Source organism: Rhagoletis zephyria, unplaced genomic scaffold, assembly GCF_001687245.7.
Source record: "Rhagoletis zephyria isolate East Lansing unplaced genomic scaffold, Rhagoletis_zephyria_1.1 Rzeph_scaffold_03139, whole genome shotgun sequence".
Taxonomy (NCBI): domain Eukaryota; kingdom Metazoa; phylum Arthropoda; class Insecta; order Diptera; family Tephritidae; genus Rhagoletis; species Rhagoletis zephyria.
Window position 1 is genome coordinate 48,860 of NW_016160223.1, and position 19,325 is coordinate 68,184.

Genomic DNA, 19,325 nt, shown 5'->3' on the forward strand with positions numbered 1-19,325 from the left:
ATACAAGGGCAAAAAGTTTTAATTTTGGATTGCTAAAATATTTTCTAATTTTATTAGTTAGGCCATGAATTTTATTAGAATTATTGAAACAAAAATTTTATATTTGTATATTTCTTAAAAAAAAACAAAACATTATTCACAGGTGTGAACAAGAGTTTATATGAAAATAATTTTACATATATAAAAAGTACCAAAGTTGTTTACAAAAAAATTTAAATTACTACTTTCAGTAATTGATTTTTTGTTTTTTGAATTTCGTACGCCATCTGTCTGTTAAAGCAATGTTGCAAAAACTTAACATACATTACTTTCGTGTTCTTAACTTTTGTTTATTTTTCTTCTTCGTTTTTCGAAAATTTATCTCGATTTTTTTTGGTGCATCATACAAATTAATGCGTTTGTCATAAAAAGATAATTACCCAAAAAACACCCACTCGTATGCCATTAATTAAAATCATATTCGTCGTTATGTCCACTTGAAGATATGCACACACATATGCACATACATACGTACAACATACGCATTCCATTCACATCAATAAAAATTTATGATGCAAAAGTGCAAATTTTCACATTTGTAATAAAATATGAATTCAGCCTTAACTGTGTGTTCAGATCATTCACAAGATTGAAGAAATGTATATATATTTAATAGGATGTCATAGTTAGGAAGTTTACATATGTAACTGAAATCCATAGAATTATCGATAGATATCAAATTATCCAAATTTATCGACAGAGTGGAATGTATTGGGTCGATTTCAAGCCCTTCCAAAGACTTTCAAAGATATAAAATATATTTGTCACGTTTTAGTTCCAAAGCAGAAGATTTTCTTACTTTTTTTTTTACCTTATAAATTAATTGACGTGCTAAGTTAGAAAACCTCTCCAAGAATCTTAAAAAACTAGTAAAGCGGTCGAACGTCGATAGTAACTGGCACTCCTAGCTAAAAATTATTATTTTTCATTAAAATGTATATGCATATGTATGTACTTCCTTTAAGTTTTGAACAAAAACATGTTTTCGAAAACATAAATTTAAGCAATTTTAATACAAAACAAACAAGCAGAGAGAAACAAACACCGCGCTTTCCGAAACAAAATCATAAACAAAATAATTATATATAGTCATCGACTGCAATAAAGCCAAACTATACAAATCATAAAAAATTAAAAAAAAAACGAACTATAGAAAAGGCTATACCCTGCTTACATATGAATGTGTACTTATATATAATTCTCACCTAACTGTGTGTCTAGTAACAACATAAATAGGCTGTTCGAGTATTCGACTTTTTTCAAAAATTGGTTTTCGATCTATTCGACAAATAGAAATTTTGACAAAAAAGTTAGGTAATTGCAAATTATTTTTATTTGCAAACAGCTGACGCAGAAACGTAGTAGCAAATTCCAAACTTTCTTTCAATGTCAAACTTCTGGTTTGAAGCTTTTTTATACCTACTATCAAAAAACCAAAATTTGCCTTAATCAACGCCAAATCCATTCGGATTTATTCAAGCTCTAGCTACTGCTGCATATACATACATATATGTATATGTTTGCATTGTATCAAAGCGTTTCCCCGAAAATGTATGAAATGTTGCCCAAGTATGCAAAAATAAGCACATTAGATGAATATATCCAAAAAACAAACAAAACTGCCGCTAAAACTCATAATTTGGACCACCTTAAAATTGGATTTCTATTCTTCCGATTAAATTTAACCAATCGAGAATAATAGTTATTTTTGGATTTTTTTCGATCATGTTATAATTGTTATTTTTGGATTTAGTTTTTTAAATCATATAAGATTTGAATCGGTCATAAAAAACCAATCGTCATTAGAACTGTTAAAGTTTATCGTAAAAATAAAAATCACAAAACAACAATTAAAAAAAATATAAAAAAACAGTAAAAAACAAAGATTCGTGATATTTAACGGTCCCTGATGTTATAGACAGGCCATTCAGCGAGAATCAATCAACATTTTCGTCAAGGGTGAGACTCTTTCAATTTCATCATGGGAGGCCAACACCATACATCGCAGACGAAGAGCTCCAATTTGAATAAGATTACCCGACGTCACTAACCACCTTTTCACATGGCCACTCGTCGGATGTGGCTCTTTCCTGAGCCTGCCGTTAGGTGAGAATGACGACAACCTATAGTCAAAAATTAATAAAAAAACTTCTACTGCCATTTTCAATAAAACAAATTCTGGTACAGAAATAAACTAGGTGAAACCCCGATTTCTTAAATTGTAAAAATCCGGTTACTCGACATTTTATTTACGTATTATTAAGACGATTTCTTTGACTTTTTTTAGTTTTTCTTTTTTTTGCTCACCGGATATCCAGGCATCATCCATGCGCACCAATATATCGGTTTATAAAACTACCGTGAAATAAAAGAGAGAACCGTTTTCAAATAAGACCATTTTTACTCTCTACTGTAACATTTGGACAATCTCACATACATGACGATTTGAATTAGAAAGCATGCACACTGATATAAATATTATACGAAACACAAAAACTACCGGCACACAAACACAAGTGAGCTTAAAGTCACAAAGTAAAAACATTTTATTTTTAGCGGAAATTTTTTAAAGATTGAAGATGAAAACACTACAAATTTGTAGGCGTGAATCGGTGTGTATGGATACATACATACATACATACATAGCTATATGCAAGCAAAGTGTTCATAAAAATTTCTTTGCAAGTTGGAAAATAAATTAGTTTGAGAGCATCAAAGAAAATGAAATTTTTCGAAATTTCTTTTTTATTTTAGACGAAAATTTGCAGCTGCATGCAATGCTTAATGCCTTAGTTAGAACTCGTGCATTATGTCTGCATTGGCCCTAAGCAAAATTTGTCATAAATAGAATCACGAAAAGGGAAAGGGAAATGCGAGGTTTATTGAATAATGCACCAGCCGCAAGTTGACAGCGGCAAGTCACAGAGCAGACAACTAAATGACATGGGGAAAGTGCAACCCATGCGAGTAGGTGTGCGACTGGGCGTATGCCTATGATACATATACATACATAAGTACATACGTATTTATAAAAATGTTTAATTTCAAATCCATTACACTCTTAAAAATATGTATGAATATTGAATACGAAAAAATAAACAAAAGCCAAACTGTTCGAATCCTTGGCGCGGAAATGACTAATGTGTCATCAAATGATATGCAAAGCCTATACATATATATGTATAGCCTATAGATGAGCTATTTTCTACACAAGTACGATTTCATCTAATAAAAGTTGAAAAATAAATTACAAATTTCAATTAAAATTATCCCAAACCACTTTGTATGCAGTATCTATCAATTTGAAGGAATGTGAGTTTATTCCGAGCGGTGATTAATTAATTTGTTGAAATGATTAGAAGAACCCAATACACAGCAGAGTATAAAGCTGTTGGCGTCAATAAACACTTTTTGTTTATTGCACCTTTTTATTCAAGAAAAATAAACGGTTATAACAAATAAAAAATAAAATAAAATAAACACCATAATAATGTTATTAGTGTATGGTGCCACGGGGCGTATACGTTACATAACAACTACGGCTATGCAAGAACGATTTGTTATCTTACTTTTTAGTAAATGCTTTTTAAGTTTTTATTTAAATACAATTTTGCGCTGGAATATTGTTCTTTATGCAAAACTGACGATAATGCATTGTCTGAGATACACTGGCGATCAATAGTGGATGAATGGGTTTTTATTTTTGCAATGTTTTCAAATTTTTTTCTTATTTTTTTATAAAAATATGGTCATGCTTTAACCAAAATCATTTAGAAAAATTCAGCTAATTTTTAACAAAACTTTGAGCTTTTTAGTCAGAATTTTTATAAAATTTTTGAGTATGCACTCACAAGGTTTATGAAATTTAAGTAAAATAAGTGCAAGTTTTGAGCGGCTAAAAATTTGCATTTAATTTCTATAATTTTTTTGTTTTTTGAAGGCGCTTTACACTTTTTTCTGTATTAATTGCGCAAGACTGTTTGCGAAACGTATTAACAAATAAATCAACGCTAGTTTTTATAAATTCAGCAAAAAAAATAAAAAATCTACGCGACTTTTTTTTTGGCCGCTTAATACTTGCATTTATTCTACTAAAATTTTCATAAGACTTATAACTGCATACCAAAAAATTTTATGAAAATTCTGATTAAAAAGCTCAAAATAATGAGGAAAATTTGTAGAATTTTTTCAAGTTCTGCATAAAGTTTAAAAGTTTGAATTATATGGTTTTGGTTAAAGCATAAACCATATTTTTCAAAAACAAAAAAAAACTCGTGAGATTTTTAGGAGCATATGTACTTATGTACGTATGTTTGAGATTTTTCGAGTTAAATCGGATCATCAATTTAACCGTCGGCATAGGGGAGTAAGACTATTCAACAGCTTTAGGATTTTTTCTTTGATCTTCAACCACTCTATGCCGAAATGCCAATATCAATAGGTACATAATAATCAAATCCAAATAGGATATTGCTAAAGCTCCTCACAACTTTTTACAGGGATCGAAAATAACTGTTAAATATAAAAATTTTTATTGACAGATAATTGCAAGATCGTTATTTTTTGATTTGTATCACTTCCGATCATTTTTGAAAGACGAAATCTGAGAACTACTGTTATAATATAGTGCGACAAAAACAAAAAAAAATTCAAAACACGCGATACAATCAAAATACTCACGTAACTGTAGGCCAAATATAGTAAAACTATATATAGTTTTTCACCCTGACGTCAGGATTTTTTTTAAAGGACTATGAAATTTTATATGATGAATTCAAAAAAATTAAAAAAAACAATCAGTACAATGTGGAATAACAATATGTGTAAAAACATTCAAGAATTTTATACCTGCCCACTTTTTTTAATTAAGTAATTTTATTCAAAGAACTAACAAGTTCGAGAACGCTACAAGAACATTTAGGCTTAGAACATGAAAATGTGAACAGCAAGTCTCCACTTTTCGTAACATTTTGAGCATTTTGCTTTACCTATTTTTCCACAAAAACATTGCCCTCTGCCTATCATCAGCAAGCAATCAGCTCAATTAGAATTTGCTTATTTTCATTCTTCAAATTGATCACGCAAAATGCAAATTAAATATTATTGAATGGTGACATTTTCATAATTTGTTTACTTTTGTGCAGAAAATTTCACTTAATGTGTTTGCTTGTTTGACAATTTGAGCAGAATCTCTACATATGTACATACATACATATATATACATATGTACATTAGACCATGCACCCCCGAGTCTAAAATATTTTGAAAAGGCATTTTGGAAAAAAAAAATTACTTTGCCATACCAGCCAGAAAAAAATTTACAAAAATAAATGTTTTTTAAGTAAAATGTTTTTTTTTTAACGTTTTCTTTATTCCAAAATAACAGTAGAGTAACAATACAAATTTTGGAATAAAATTAAACAATGGTAACTTTTAATGGAATGAATAAAAATATGTACATATGTGGGTTGTTCCACGCAAAATTCCCGCCTCAAATTTTTGTTTGGTGTGGAATATTTTTTTAGATTCTTCATTCGAAAAAAAGAAGAAATCTTTTATATGCCATCATGGTATTCGAAAATCACGAAAAAAAACTTTCCGAAATTTTGAACTCACAGAAGTGTGTCTTTTTTCAATTTTTTGAATTTAGCAAACTATTTGTCATCAGTTAAGTAATCAAAATGTGCGTAATTAAATTTTTATTCCAGCAGAGTGTGAGATAGATAAAAAAAATTGAAAAAAATTTGCATTAGAAAATTTAATTTGTTTTATATTTTTTTTTTAATTATACACCGTTAAATTTATTTTTGTAATCTAAATATATGTGACTTTCTCGAAAGAGAAAATAAAAACCTATATGTAATTGATTTAACTTTTTCAATCATTTAAATTTAATTTTTTTGACTGCCTTTCAAAAAATACTTTAGACTCTGGGGTGTACGGCGAACTTTTTTTGGTTTGCGCGTAAGTTGGCACAGTGTAATGTATACACATATGTACATACACATATACAAACAAACATATGTACATACAAACATGTTAACATATCGCACACCGTTTTCAAAAGAGTCACAACTCAAAATTTGGCAATTTTGAAATTATGCGCTAAAAACGTACACAGAGCTTTTATTTACCTTTCAGCAAAAGCTGAAGCAAATTTTTTGTTATAATTTGTTAAAAAAAAAAACCTAAGGTGAAGTCGCCTTGCCCATATATGATTAGCATATGTGGTAAGAAATAGTTTTTCGCATTTTCTGACAAACGTATTATTTTGAATTGTGACTCTTTTTGAAAACGCTGTGCGATAAAATGTCGCTAATACATCATCGCTCATTTATTTTGTCTGTCTGTCTGCCATCTGCTGGCATATTTGAAGACAAAATGTTTTAGGTGATGATGCTATGCATCTAAAATTTCGCCGACGGCTGGTTGCATTTTCAAAATTAATATACAAGCAACAAAATATTTAATGCAAACAAAATTCAAATTGAAATGTTTATTTTCCTACAATAGCGCTATGGTAAACAAGTGCAATTTTCGAAAAGGAGACGAAATATGTATAAAAAAAAAAATATTATTATTAAAATTGGTTAAAGTGATAAATGCGGGCCTTCATGTTGTGTATTTGTTTTACAAAATGCATAAACCCTCTGAAGATTGTTTGTTGTTTTAGTAAACTAATCTGTTGCATTGAGTCATAAGCGCATTTTATTATTCACGTTTTCCCCGTAAGCGTAATTGGTAAACGTTTCGGCATATATGTACCTATGTTTGTATGTACGTACGCTCATATTGCAAATTACGTATTGGTGGCTAGATATTTTTTTATACGATCAGCTTCATTTAATAATGGCCGCACTCTTTTCTTCTAATATGACAATACGAAAGTATCATCATACATATAATTTTCACATAGAAGAATATCATAGCCCGCCATACACGTATATTTTTACATACATACTTACGCTCAAACACACTCATGCACAAAAGTTCTTATGTGCTCAAATAAAATTTTACTTTTGGCGTCATCGTCGACGCTACGTTTTGCATAATTCAAATTCAGACGGCACCAATGATTTTTTGGAAGTAGGCTAAAAACCCGCAGCGGTGCACAATAGAGAATGTAGATATTTTTGAAATTTTGGAACTTTTTTTCCTAAGAGTATGATGAATTCCTGACCACATGGAGATTTTAATTGCTAAGTAATAAAAACAAAATTGAGATTTTATTAAAAAAAAATTAAGTACTCTTATGTTTACAACATCACATTCTAAAATCAATGGGAAACTTATTGAGGATACAAATTTATGTACATATCGTCACCTGAAGTGGAAAAAGTTGTGACAATTTTTTTTTCATAAAACGATGTGGGGAGTTGTAATTTGATGAAATCTATCATAGCAATCAAAAAGTGAATTTTGCTTTTTTTATAAGTTACGACTTTTTGCATTTCAGGTGACGATATATGTATTTGACATTTTTATTATTATTTTAAGTAAATCCAATTCGATTGTAAAGAGTTTTCTCCTATATTTCTTAATCAAATTATATGATCAGATTTTTAAGCTGTTATAAAGCGGACTTCTTTTCCCGCTAGATGGTGCTTTCGGTCAATCGATTTTCGACTAGCGAAAGTAATATCTCTTGCACTATTCTTGGTGTTCGGTCAAGAAATCTATATAGGTGAAGTATTCGAGCAGGAAGTGGTGAATATGTAGATTCAACCTATTCCCTCTTTTCTAGAAATTCTAGAGAATCGCTGAATATGGCTTAAGCCTGGCTTCCTTGCGACCTTACTATGCTCTGTTACTGTTCCGGTGGGCAGCTGAACTTTCGGTTTTGAAGCCTTAACTCACTCCGTTTTCTTCTTTATCCGAGTAGTACACTATGGTCTAAATGTCTGTTTTCTCCCAAAACTAACTTTTTAGCAATTTTTAGGCAATTTTGAGAAGACATTTAGTTATACATTGACACTTTAATACTAAAATACATTAACACTTCTCTAATTTTCTTTGTCACTGTCTTTGATTTTTCGAAGAATACAGTGAATTGGACAGTAATCCGCACAATTCGATGACGACCTCATTAATTTGCGAAAAAGAGGCAAAACCTAATCGCAGAATTAGGAAAATTTGGTTTTTGTCTGGACTAGGGATGTTGCGAATGTGGAATTTTAGACATCCGCGGATGCGAATGCGAATGCGGATGCGAATATCTAACAGCTAATATCCGCGGATGCGAATGCGAATGCGTATGTCAAGTATTTTTAAGAAACAATTAGAATCTAGCATAATGGCGAGCGCTTACAAGCCAAACTAGACGTGTCAGGTTTTTCTAAAGCTTTTTAAAAAGAATTCTTCATTCTCATTCCTTTGGCCTTTTTCGAATTTGGGGAATCTGTAACCTTCATCAGCGTTTTTCGATTTAATCTCTGTAATTCATTTTTAATACTTTCTTCTGGGACTGGTTTGAAAAATTTGTGCTCACAGCGAGATAAATAAGTGGATATGAAAAATAAATAATTATTTTCCACGTTTTATCGGTGCACTTGCACATTATTCGCATTCGTAAAAGTTCCGCATTGATTATTGCGAATGCGAAAGCGAATGCGAATGCGAATGTTGAAATTAATGCGGTAGCTCCGCGGTTGCGAATGCGAATGCGAATATTCGCAACAACCCTGCTATGTACAGATAAACAGATTAACATTTCGTATTACTCATACGCCACGTTGATCAAATATCCATCTACTTTTTAAACTTTGTGCACACAAATAATTGTAAACTGGCTTGATTTTAATGTTGGGTATTTCAATATGGCCGCCGCCGTGGCTGAATGGTCAGAGGTGCGTACTACCACTCTGCGGTACCTGGGCTCGATCCCTGGACTGGATCCCTGAACTGAGCAACATCTAAATTAGACAAAAAAAATAATTTCTAACAGTAATCGCCCACCAACATTCAATGGCGAATCTCCGACTGTTCTTTCTGCCTTTCAAATAGTTTCTCATTAAAACCATTTGCCGTTCGGCGGCGTGTTATGCTTAATTCACAGACAACTTTTTGACCACGCTATTTGTCAAATTGGACGTTTCCTTACATATCAATTATCACTACTTTTTATGACAAAATAAAAGAATAAAAGATTATAACGAAAAACTTTTTTCTTTTCTTCTTTCTGGTGACGCTGTGAGTGTAAAAAATGTCTGCGAAAGATATTAGTCTTTTGTCAAAAATTTTGACAAAGTGAATTTTTGTATATATACTTTTTCAACAGCAGATTATTAATCATAGGCTTATGGAGTGACTGAAATTAGGACGGTTTTAAGTATTGAACACTTTGAAAATAAATCGTTAAGTACATTTCAACAAAAAAAAATAAAAATATATATTTCTTTAAATTTTATATGCATATGTATGTGTGTATTTGTATAGTTGTGAATTTTATTAAGCAACTTAAGTGACTTTAGAAGGTTTGAGACTTTGAATTAAAAACTAATAAATTTCCCATAAAAAATTTAATAATTTTCTTAAGCTCCTATTAAAAGGTCCTATTAAGGTAATACTATGGCTAGTTAATAGTTAAAATATTGTTTGGGAGCCCAACGAAATATTCCATGGGAACATGGCCTATCTCGAGAGATAAGTTGTTTTAGTAAAATGTCAAAGATATGAATGCATGTAAACGAGTTCAACACAGTTCTCTCAGTGTTGCCATTTTCTAGTATTTATACCTAATTTTTGCTGCATTTCTTTAATATTTATTTAATGTATATTTATGACATTTAAATTTAGCATTCAAACAATTGTTAAATATATATACATATGCACAAAAATACATATTTGTGAATTTGCACGAGCAATCTGTTCTGTTATTTAATTTTTTTTTTATAATTTAAATATATTAGCGCGCCCGTCAATTTCACCGTTTCGCCCGGGATATCGACTTTTGTGAGTCACAATTCATTGGCGGCAGTTGCGACCACTGGCCGACCCGGCCAGACTGATCGAAAGAAAACAATATGCCAAATTCTTTCCAACGGATATGGTGAGAATGAATACATACACTTACATATATAGTATATGTATATGTATATATATATATATATTAGGCTGGTCCTTAGAATATCTACATCTAATAAATCTAAATAAATGCGTCCAAATAAATGCATCCACGAAAATTTCAAAATTAAAAAAAAAGTTAAGGGTCGCTTCCAGGGCTTAAAAATTTATTTCTTTTTTTATCGCAAAAAATTAACAAAATTTTGATTTTAACCAGCTTTTGTAACTCAGCTGGTATATGAATAAGTTTCAATAATATGTCAAATTTTTCAAATTTCAGTCAAAATTTAAATCTTTCAAACCCGGTTAGTTTTTTTTTTAGACAGAATAAAATGAAGGGGCGCCTCAAGTAAAATTTAAATGTTGAGATTTTAAGGACCATCCTAATATTAATACCAAGCCAGTTCTTGTATGTATGTACTTCGAGTCAAATAATTCATTTTTCATTATGAAAAATTAAATTTTTTACACGACTTGAGTATAAGAATTAAAAATTTACTCGCGATACTTTTGCTTATGCGACATTAGCAACATTATTATTATTCATTTGTATTTTTATTTATGTATTTATATGTGTATGTTTGTACCGCCATACTATCGCTTTTTTCAAGTGTCCTAGTATATATTTTTGCTTTTGTGTTTGTTGACAAGTGGCATCATTGTGTTGTTTTTTTTCCTTTGCATTTCTTTCTTCAAGTCAACATTTTTCACACCCACGCGAAGTGTTTTTCCTACGAAAAAAATTTTTATGTGGCGCAAAACAGAATTTTTTAATTTTTCTTATTGTTCTACCTCAAACGATCACAGTAATTTATTCACACTTTTGCTTACTTTGTACAAATAAATTTAAATTTAATGAATTTTTGGCCGATATTATTTGCGATTTAATTTTTGTATACATATTATTTTCTCTTATTTCTTCCTTTGGATTTCTAACGCATATTTGCATAAATCAGAGAAAATAAATTTTAATTGCTGTAAACAGGTGCTGGCATGCGTGGCGGCAATGACAAACAAAAAAAATGTCAAAGTTCTGATTGATTTGTGGGAGTGCCAAACAGGCCAAATATGAGGGAACAATAAGGAGGAAAAAAAGAAAATTTAAAAATACGTAGTGCAAAAAAATAAACAAAGCATAAAACTAAAATTTTTCCTAAAGCTTCTTATACATAGTATGCCAATCGCATAACCGATTGCTTATTTATGTGCCGTGACAAATTATGGCAGCTGTTTAAGGGTCTTAGCAACGATTGTGTTTTCGGTGATTTTTTTTCTGTTTAAAATGTTGTACTTAAATTTTTGCAAAGTACTTTTGTGTTGAAAATAGCTGCTTAGTAATGCTTTTTAATTAGCAACAATGAAACAATTAGTTTTCAAAATTTTATTTAAATGCAATTGTATGCATAATTGCTTATGAGGGACCTAAACTTAGGCGTACGGAAGAGAATTTTATGAATCATTTTCTGAAAATGTTGCTAAAATATACTTACTAAATAGGATACATGCGCACATAGCAACATTTCGGCGTCTTCTTTAGAAAAGTGACTGATTGACAGTTTGTGAAAAAATTAAATTCATGAGGCATTTTGCAATATTTTTACCTCTGGCGTATGTATTTAGATAATATTTTTGAATCGAAATTTGGCTTAATATAATGATATTAAACTAACTTTAAAGGAGCTTTGATAAAAATGCGATGGCAGTATAGTAGAATGTTTGAATTGGAAGCGATGGAAAGCCTTGAAGGTGGACGGCTGAGTTTCAATTGGCATTTCCAATCAACTTCATTTCGATTTGTTTTTTCCCTGCTTAAGTGCACAAAAAATATTTGGGCAAGAAAGGTTAAATTAAAAGATTTTAGGTACTAGAGACACTTAACGACAAACCTTCTAAGCCGAAAATTCAACTGAGAACGAGTTTTTACCAAAAGAGTGATGGGTTGAGGTGCAGGTAGATTGAAGTTATTTTGATTAAACAGCTTGACCGTTTAGACTCGACTTAAGCATTTTTATCGCACTTTCCGAGTGACTTAGAAAATTACAGAATATTCGGAATTTTTATCTTGCCGATATCTCTATTGGTATAGTTATCGATAATATTATTTCAATTATTACCAAAACTTAAAATCTATATCATATTTTCATCGATTTGGTAGCATTTTGACATGGATATGACTATCGATAATTTTATTGTTGTCATTGTTGTCGATACTGACATCGGCAATAAATATCGTTTTTAGTATTTTTATTAGTTTTATCGGTTTGATAGGAAAGCTCGGAATGTTCATCTGTTCCGATATCTCTGTGGTTATAGTTATCGATTTTAATTATTACCAATGGCTTATCTTTATCAAATTTTCATCGGTATGGTATCTTTTAGGCATCGATATAACTATCGATAATTTTATTGTTGCCATTTTTATTGTTATGATTATAGATTTATTCTCCTTATCGATAATTTTTTTGTTGTCATTGTTATCGAAATTATACTCCTTATTTTCATTTGTGCAGCTAATGTTATCGAAGTTGCTATTGATATATTTATCTCTACCTTTATATTGTTATCGATGGATATTGTTATCGATAATTACTAGAATTATCGATATCGGTGTCGATATATTTATCGTTATTATTAATATAAACGATATAAATATCGATACCATTATTTAAATTTTTACCGACAATAAATCTTTGTTTAAATTGGTATAGATATCGTTATCATTAACGTTGTTTGCACTTGAAGCTGCATTTTTTTGCCTAAATTTACGTCCACTCTTTCGATAGTATTTATTTGTAAATTCGTTAATCGATTCTTTCAGATTTTAGTCTGTGAATTAATCACCCACACATTGATTTTCCGAAAAACAAAAATCTTGTTCATAACTTTCTTTTTCTTTAACTCACCTTTGTCCCAGTTGACGCGTGGTTTGCCCTCCAAAGCGTATGGTGTTTCGATCAGCTGGAAGCCATGTCCTTGAATCAGACCCTTCGCGGTTTCGATCAATTTGGCCTTCAATTTGTCATTGACACCTTTGTAGTGATAGGTCACAGAGATTTTCTTGTCTTCAACCCAAGCGCCATGCAAAACCACCTGTGGGGCAAAGCAAACAGACGTTATTGGAAGTTGCTTTAAATCTAAAATGTATAATGTCGAGTTTCCACTATGCATTAAAATGACAAACGAATTATGTAATCTAGAAATGCCAAGAGGATGCATACTCAATGAACATTTTTGTTGAAATCTAGTATAAGTTACTAAATCTTACTAAGGTTCACAAAGGTAGCACAAATTTTAATCTTTTCTTTTCTCTTCACATCCAATTTTTATTACCCCCTATACATACGTATCCCACCACTTTTCCCAACACATTTCTGCCCACGCATTTACCTTTTCTTTCAGCTCGGTCACCAATTCTTGATGTTTCTTCAAAAGCTCTTCTGGCATTTCAATCTTGAATTTCTTGCCCGATGGGTACTCTACTTCGAGACCATGGTTACCAGCATAGGTCACATTGGGGAATTTCAAGTGGTTCTTAATTTCGCTCAGGTCGCGACCAGAAAAGACAACCATGAAAACTTTGTCGTTGGCGGCCAATTTTTTGATATTGATCTCAGTATCCTTTGGCATGGCCGAGAGTTCTTCGCTTAGGGGAGCCAAGGTGCCATCGTAGTCGAGCAGCAACGCAACCTGATCCTCTTTTGTGAAGAAACTGCGTTTATTTTAGGAGAAAATTTTTTGAAAAATTAAATCGTCACAGTCACACGCTGATAGTTAGTTGCACGCATTCGCTTGCTTACCCATCCAGCGCTTTCACGTAGTCTTCCTCTTTCTTGAGGAGTGGAGCCTTCTTTTGTTCAGCCATTTTTTTTTATTTTTTTATTTTTCTGTATCTACAACTACACTTTCACTTTTGGCTAAAACACAATGGAATCAACAGAAAATTTCACTCAAGTTAAGCGGAAAATTTGCTGAATGCCCACCGACCGTTTTAATACTACTGACACAATCTGAACAGATCAAAAATCTCTGCAGGCCACAAGTTAAAGCAAAAGGCGGCAGGCGAACGTCAACGATATCGAACGAAGGCGAAATCGGTCCAAACGATCCGATGCCATGGATGAAAGACACATTTAAACATACTCAGGAATTTGTACTCGCACAAGTGAACATACATGTACATGTATGTACATGTGTATACATATGTATGGATTTATGAGCAACGTTGGAAAATTGTATGCTGTTTGGCCTAACAGTTGGCCAAAAACATGATGACGTCGTCATCAGCGACAGATGCTCAGCATTCATTGATTGAGCGAGAATTCTTGTGAGCGTCGGGATCATACGGCTCGCTCTCGCACTCTGAGAGATTATGGATGCTAAATTTAAAAATTATATCTAAACATCTAATTTTTATTTTGTGTTTTTCTGCTAAAGTAAAAGCGAGCTTTTGCCACCTCCACACTTCAAATTTATTTTTGCGACATTTTGAGGACTACATATTTTTTACCTATGTACATATGTTTGGAGGTATATATTAGAGGGCTTCATGAATTCATTCAAACTTCTAGCCAAAACAGAGTAAAGTAGATTTGAATATTTTACTTGACATACAAAACACTGAGCGTTTGGATCCAGCTAGTGAAATTGCCAGAAATCTGTTAGATATCCGTCGGACTCGTTGGCAAAAAAGTAAGTTTTGTAAGTTATGAATATATATTTTGTTTTAAATTTTCTACCTTCAAATGGGAGAATGTGAATGAATGAATGGAAAACATTCAAATCATTCAAACTCATTGCGGCGGTAAACGTTTTTTTTTTCTACAAAAAAGTTTGTTCGTTTTGTAATATTTAGGAGCGCAGCAATACATACATACATACAAATGTATGATGGAACATATGTGCATAGAAAAAATATTTTTGGATATTCATACAACAAATTTTCATTTATTTCAATTAAATTTATTTTCACTTTGTTTGAATATTTTAATGTCGACAGATATATCGGAGCAGGTATTCACTCAAATTCAAAACAAAAAAAATTTTAAGCCAAAATCATTCATTCGTTTTGTATATGAATAATTCATAAGCCGTTTTGAATGAATTCATGCAGCCCTCTAGTATATATTACATGTATATGAATGTATACTTGAACAAGAAAAAAATCATTCATAACAAAGTGGCATCAAAATAATATTTCACATACACATACAGATTTTTTCCTATTATCTGAACTGTTGGATGCTTCCAGCGCCTCAACTTCTCTGTTGGAGACCTTTTGCTTGGATAGTGAGCCCAAATGAGCTGAGCAACTGTATAATGTTTGACTAAAACATATCCGCAACTAATTCTCTGGCAACTCTATAGGTAGCACTTATTTCAAATTTAAAGAGCTTTTGAGCGAACGCTAAAGCTGTGAAAGTTGCTGAAATACATTTTGAAAAATAGTACGTATGTATGCAGTTACATATTTGTATTTCTTTGAAAAAAAAAATCGAAAAGCGTTTAGAGAGCTTATAAAGATTGTACAAGGAATACAAATATGCATACATATGCACGGTGGCGAAAATATAAATAAGAACGGGACATTTTAATAAGTTTTGGCTATTTTTCTTTTGTTTATTTAACATTTATTATTTGTTAATGAAAGTATAAGTCGTTGCCTTAGGGTACGTTCACCACAGAAAGCGGAGCCGAGCCGAGCGAAAAAAGTGTTCATACAGCAAGCTTTTTCGTAGGCGTGGAGCTGAAAGCAAAGCAGTTTTTGATTTTGAATTTTCTATTTAATTTTTATGTTTCATGACGCTGCTGCAAACAAGATATCAAAATATTCAAATCAAAACGAATTTTACAACGAATCTTTTGAATACAATTGAGCAAATATTTTTGCCGCTTTTCATTGACTGTAAGTTTTGTGGTATCTTTGCAGTACAGTCCGTAAGAAAAGCTGCGCTTCGCTTCATTCAGTGTGAACACCAGCAGCTTCGTTTTGTTCCGCCTTGCTTCGCTCGGCGCCACTCGGCTTTCTGTGTAAACGCACCCTAACACGAACCATGTAAGTCCGAATTTAAAATATTGTACAAAAATTAGGAAAATTAGACAAATTTCAAAAAAACGAATACAATTTTTCTTAGTGTAATAAAGTGCAAATTTAAAGTGCCTATAAAGCGCAATTGATTCTGGGCAATTTTTTTCCGTCGACGGAGCAACGCATTTTTTCCATACAAAGTATGTTGACAATTTTTTTTACGTGGAGAAAATAAGCAACACCTCCAACAAAAAAAAAAATCCAAAAAATAAACGGTAAGTCCTAGCTACTTGAAACCTGCATTTTGCCCCAAGCGTGTGCCTTTAAGATTTCTATGCAATTTTGATAAATTTTGATTAGAGCAAAAGCTATTCTCCCTTATTACCTCCACAATTTGTAGGAAAGGTAATATGGAGTGGTTCGGTTTCAAAAATTCTAGACATCTCACGAAAATCATTAGGCGTCCATACTTTTATCCTTGGTACTTACTAAAGCTCCATTGCCTTATGCATCAACGAACAGAGGAGTATTTTCATAGTAAAACCGATCAAAATTATTTTATGTATTTTTCTTCTTCTTCTTTCTTTATTGGCGTTGTAACCCCCCTAATTGATTTTGGTCGATGCCAAAACAGCACGCCAGTCGTTTCTCTTCTGAAGCCCACTCCTTCCCCATCTGGTCTTTCCAACGCAGAGCGGCCTTTCTCTTCCTCTGTTACCAGCATCGCGTCCCACGAGTCACGAATGCGCTTACTTTGTGTGATGACAGAAGATACTTCGTATAGTCCTCGTTGACCACCAGGCCCAATCGCTTTACTTCCCTATCAACTTGGAAAAGGCAGAACTGACTTCGCGGTTCTTAATAATGATGACGTCGATGAAAAATAGATGGTATAGGTCGATCCCATTCTCGTCATTTCCAAGATTTGGCGTATTGTGAATACCTGATCTAAGGTGCATTTTCCAGGTCTAAAGCCGCACTGATAAGACCCCATCAATTTGCTGACAATGGGCTTCAGTCCTTCACACAATACGATCGATAAGACCTTGTAACCTATGCTTAGGCGACTGATCCCGCGGTAGTTGCCACATATCGTGGAGTCGCATTTCTTGTGGATTGGGCAGAGCATACGTAAATTCCAGTCGTCGGGCATGCGTTCATTTGTCCATATTCTGCATAAGAGTAGACATTTCCAATCGGTAGTTGCGATAGGTCGTTCATACAACGTTGCCATTTCGCCAAAAATGCTACTTTGCGACTTTTCATGAATCTCACTAGTAACTTGCAAAGGATGAAGGTTTGAACTATTTATATTTATACCGGTTTTTATATCATAATGTACATATTTATTATTAAAATATATTAATTAATATATATTTCTTTCAAATAATGTCTTTCCTATTTCATCAAATTAAATTATCTGTGTGTGCGTATACATATTTACAAAACTTTCCCTACAAGACAGCTGAGTATCATATGAGTACTCATATTATCATTACTCCTAATCACAAAAGTGCTTATCAAAGTCCTCATTTTCGTTCAGGCCATGGGAAAAATTTGAGTACTTTCCCCTCAATGTTGTCATCAGAAAGTCCTCAGTACTAATAGTCAAACTACTCATTTATGCCGTACTACAAAAACAAAAGTGTAAATGTGTGCGAGTTTTTGCCTAAAGTGCTCAGCAATGTCTTGTAGGGTTTAATATACTAACTAAGCGGCTTTTAAAGTGGCATGTATGTGCTAGTTCTGGTTTTGTTATATAAATTCAATTATTTACCACTGCTATGTACTTAACGATTACATATGTTTGTATTTAAATATAACTTAATGCAGCAAAATATTGATAGTTGCACATTACTTCATATTATTTCAAAAAGCGCATATACATAAATACATATAATGTGTATGTATGAATACTAAGATTTATAATTTTCCTAATAAACTAAAATTGTCTGGAATCAACAAATAGCACTGTAATTAATTGGAGTAGGTCTTGCTTATCCATTTCAGCAATTGCTCTACGAGATCTTGACGCGGCAAACGGAAATCAGCGTAGGTTTGAATTGCAGGATCGGCGGAGATGCGGAAAGATTTACCAGAGCCTTGCAGCGCCTGAAATGAGTGGTAAGAAGAGTTATGTATTTTACTAATTTTTTATTTACAAAACTATAATTTAATATGCGTGCAATTACCCGCATGGCATCCTCATCAGTGTTGTCATCGCCGGCAAATATCACTTTAATGTCTTCAGCCCAATTGCTGCCGAATTTATTCTTCAATATCAGCAACGCTGCTTCGCCTGTGTTACAAAAAGAAGTTTAATCAGAGCTCGTAAATTTAGTGCAATATAGTATGTATGTAGTATGTATCTTTCACTTACCTTTGTTCCAGTTTACTGGCGGCTTCGCTTGCATCTTTCTCTTTGACACCATGTCTGAAATCCCACGTGATCTGTCAAATACTAATGCATGAAAATCCTAACCTCAAAAAAATCACCCGTTATATAGATCATAATAATAAACAGATGTATGAAAATATAGAGCATAATAATAAATAAAGAAACGATAGAAGAAAAAACTCGTTAACAAAAAAAAAAACGAATTCCCTGTCTACATAAGTAGTTACGTATTAAGTTATGCTGTGCTGCGTATGGCAAAAATCAAAATTAACTTAAAAATTTCTCTCTTTTTTCCGAAAAAAAAAAATCTTAACAGTTATTTAAACGCAAAAACCCCACTCGCCTTACTATTGGACTACGATGGCACACTGGCAGCCATTGCTGATAATCCCGACAAAACTTTCATGACGGTCGAAATTGAAAAAATGCTCAATAACCTAGCCGTGCACCCGCAAGTATTTTTGGCCATCATCTCCGGACGTGGGCTACGCAATGTGCAATCGCGTATCGGCATCAAAAGCATCACTTATGCAGGCAATCATGGCTTGGAAATTGAAACTGGCGATGGCACGCGTTACGACTACGAGCTGGCACCCGACGTACAAAAACATTACACCACTATGGTGAGGGAACTCTCCGATACGGTGCAAAAGAATGGCGCTTGGGTGGAGGACAAGAGAGTATCGCTGACCTATCACTATCGCGATGTGCCTGCGAATTTGGCTGAACAGCAAAGAAAGATCGCTACGCGCATAATTGAGTCACATGGCTTCCGTGCGAGTCCAGCGCACGCAGCGGTCG

The 19,325-nt window shown here is 32.7% G+C and overlaps 3 protein-coding genes across 3 annotated transcripts in view; 1 reads left to right on the forward strand and 2 right to left on the reverse strand.

The window, feature by feature from the left end:
• Positions 1 to 14,124, reverse strand: part of LOC108368482 (trehalose-phosphate phosphatase B) — a 21,771-nt gene extending 7,647 nt beyond the window's left edge. The window contains exons 1-3 of the mRNA XM_017623331.1: positions 13,899 to 14,124; positions 13,489 to 13,810; positions 13,005 to 13,191 (exon numbers count right to left, since the gene is read on the reverse strand). Coding sequence (XP_017478820.1) covers positions 13,005 to 13,191; positions 13,489 to 13,810; positions 13,899 to 13,963 — 574 coding nt within the window. The 5' untranslated portion in view covers positions 13,964 to 14,124. The remainder of the gene's footprint in view (positions 1 to 13,004; positions 13,192 to 13,488; positions 13,811 to 13,898) is intronic.
• A 3,778-nt stretch (positions 14,125 to 17,902) lies between these two features.
• LOC108368483 (probable trehalose-phosphate phosphatase C) lies at positions 17,903 to 18,540 on the reverse strand. The gene is made up of 3 exons (XM_017623332.1): positions 18,507 to 18,540; positions 18,319 to 18,425; positions 17,903 to 18,238 (listed from the first exon to the last, which is right to left on the reverse strand). The coding sequence occupies exons 1-3, from the start codon at positions 18,538 to 18,540 to the stop codon at positions 18,104 to 18,106; spliced, it is 276 nt and encodes a 91-aa protein (XP_017478821.1). The 3' UTR covers positions 17,903 to 18,103.
• A 409-nt stretch (positions 18,541 to 18,949) lies between these two features.
• LOC108368479 (trehalose-phosphate phosphatase-like) lies at positions 18,950 to 19,298 on the forward strand (the record flags this gene model as incomplete). Its single annotated transcript, XM_017623326.1, has 1 exon — positions 18,950 to 19,298. A coding segment is annotated over exon 1 (349 nt), but the record flags the coding sequence as incomplete, so codon positions are not given.
• Positions 19,299 to 19,325: the final 27 nt, after the last annotated feature.

Coding starts and splice junctions, on each gene's coding strand:
- LOC108368483 (XM_017623332.1), bottom strand. CDS start 18,540: ATGCAAGCGAAGCCGCCAGTAAACTGGAACAAAG. Junction 18,426..18,506: donor GCCAGTAAACTGGAACAAAG/GTAAGTGAAAGA, acceptor TTTGTAACACAG/GCGAAGCAGCGTTGCTGATA. Junction 18,239..18,318: donor CTGATGAGGATGCCATGCGG/GTAATTGCACGC, acceptor CACTCATTTCAG/GCGCTGCAAGGCTCTGGTAA.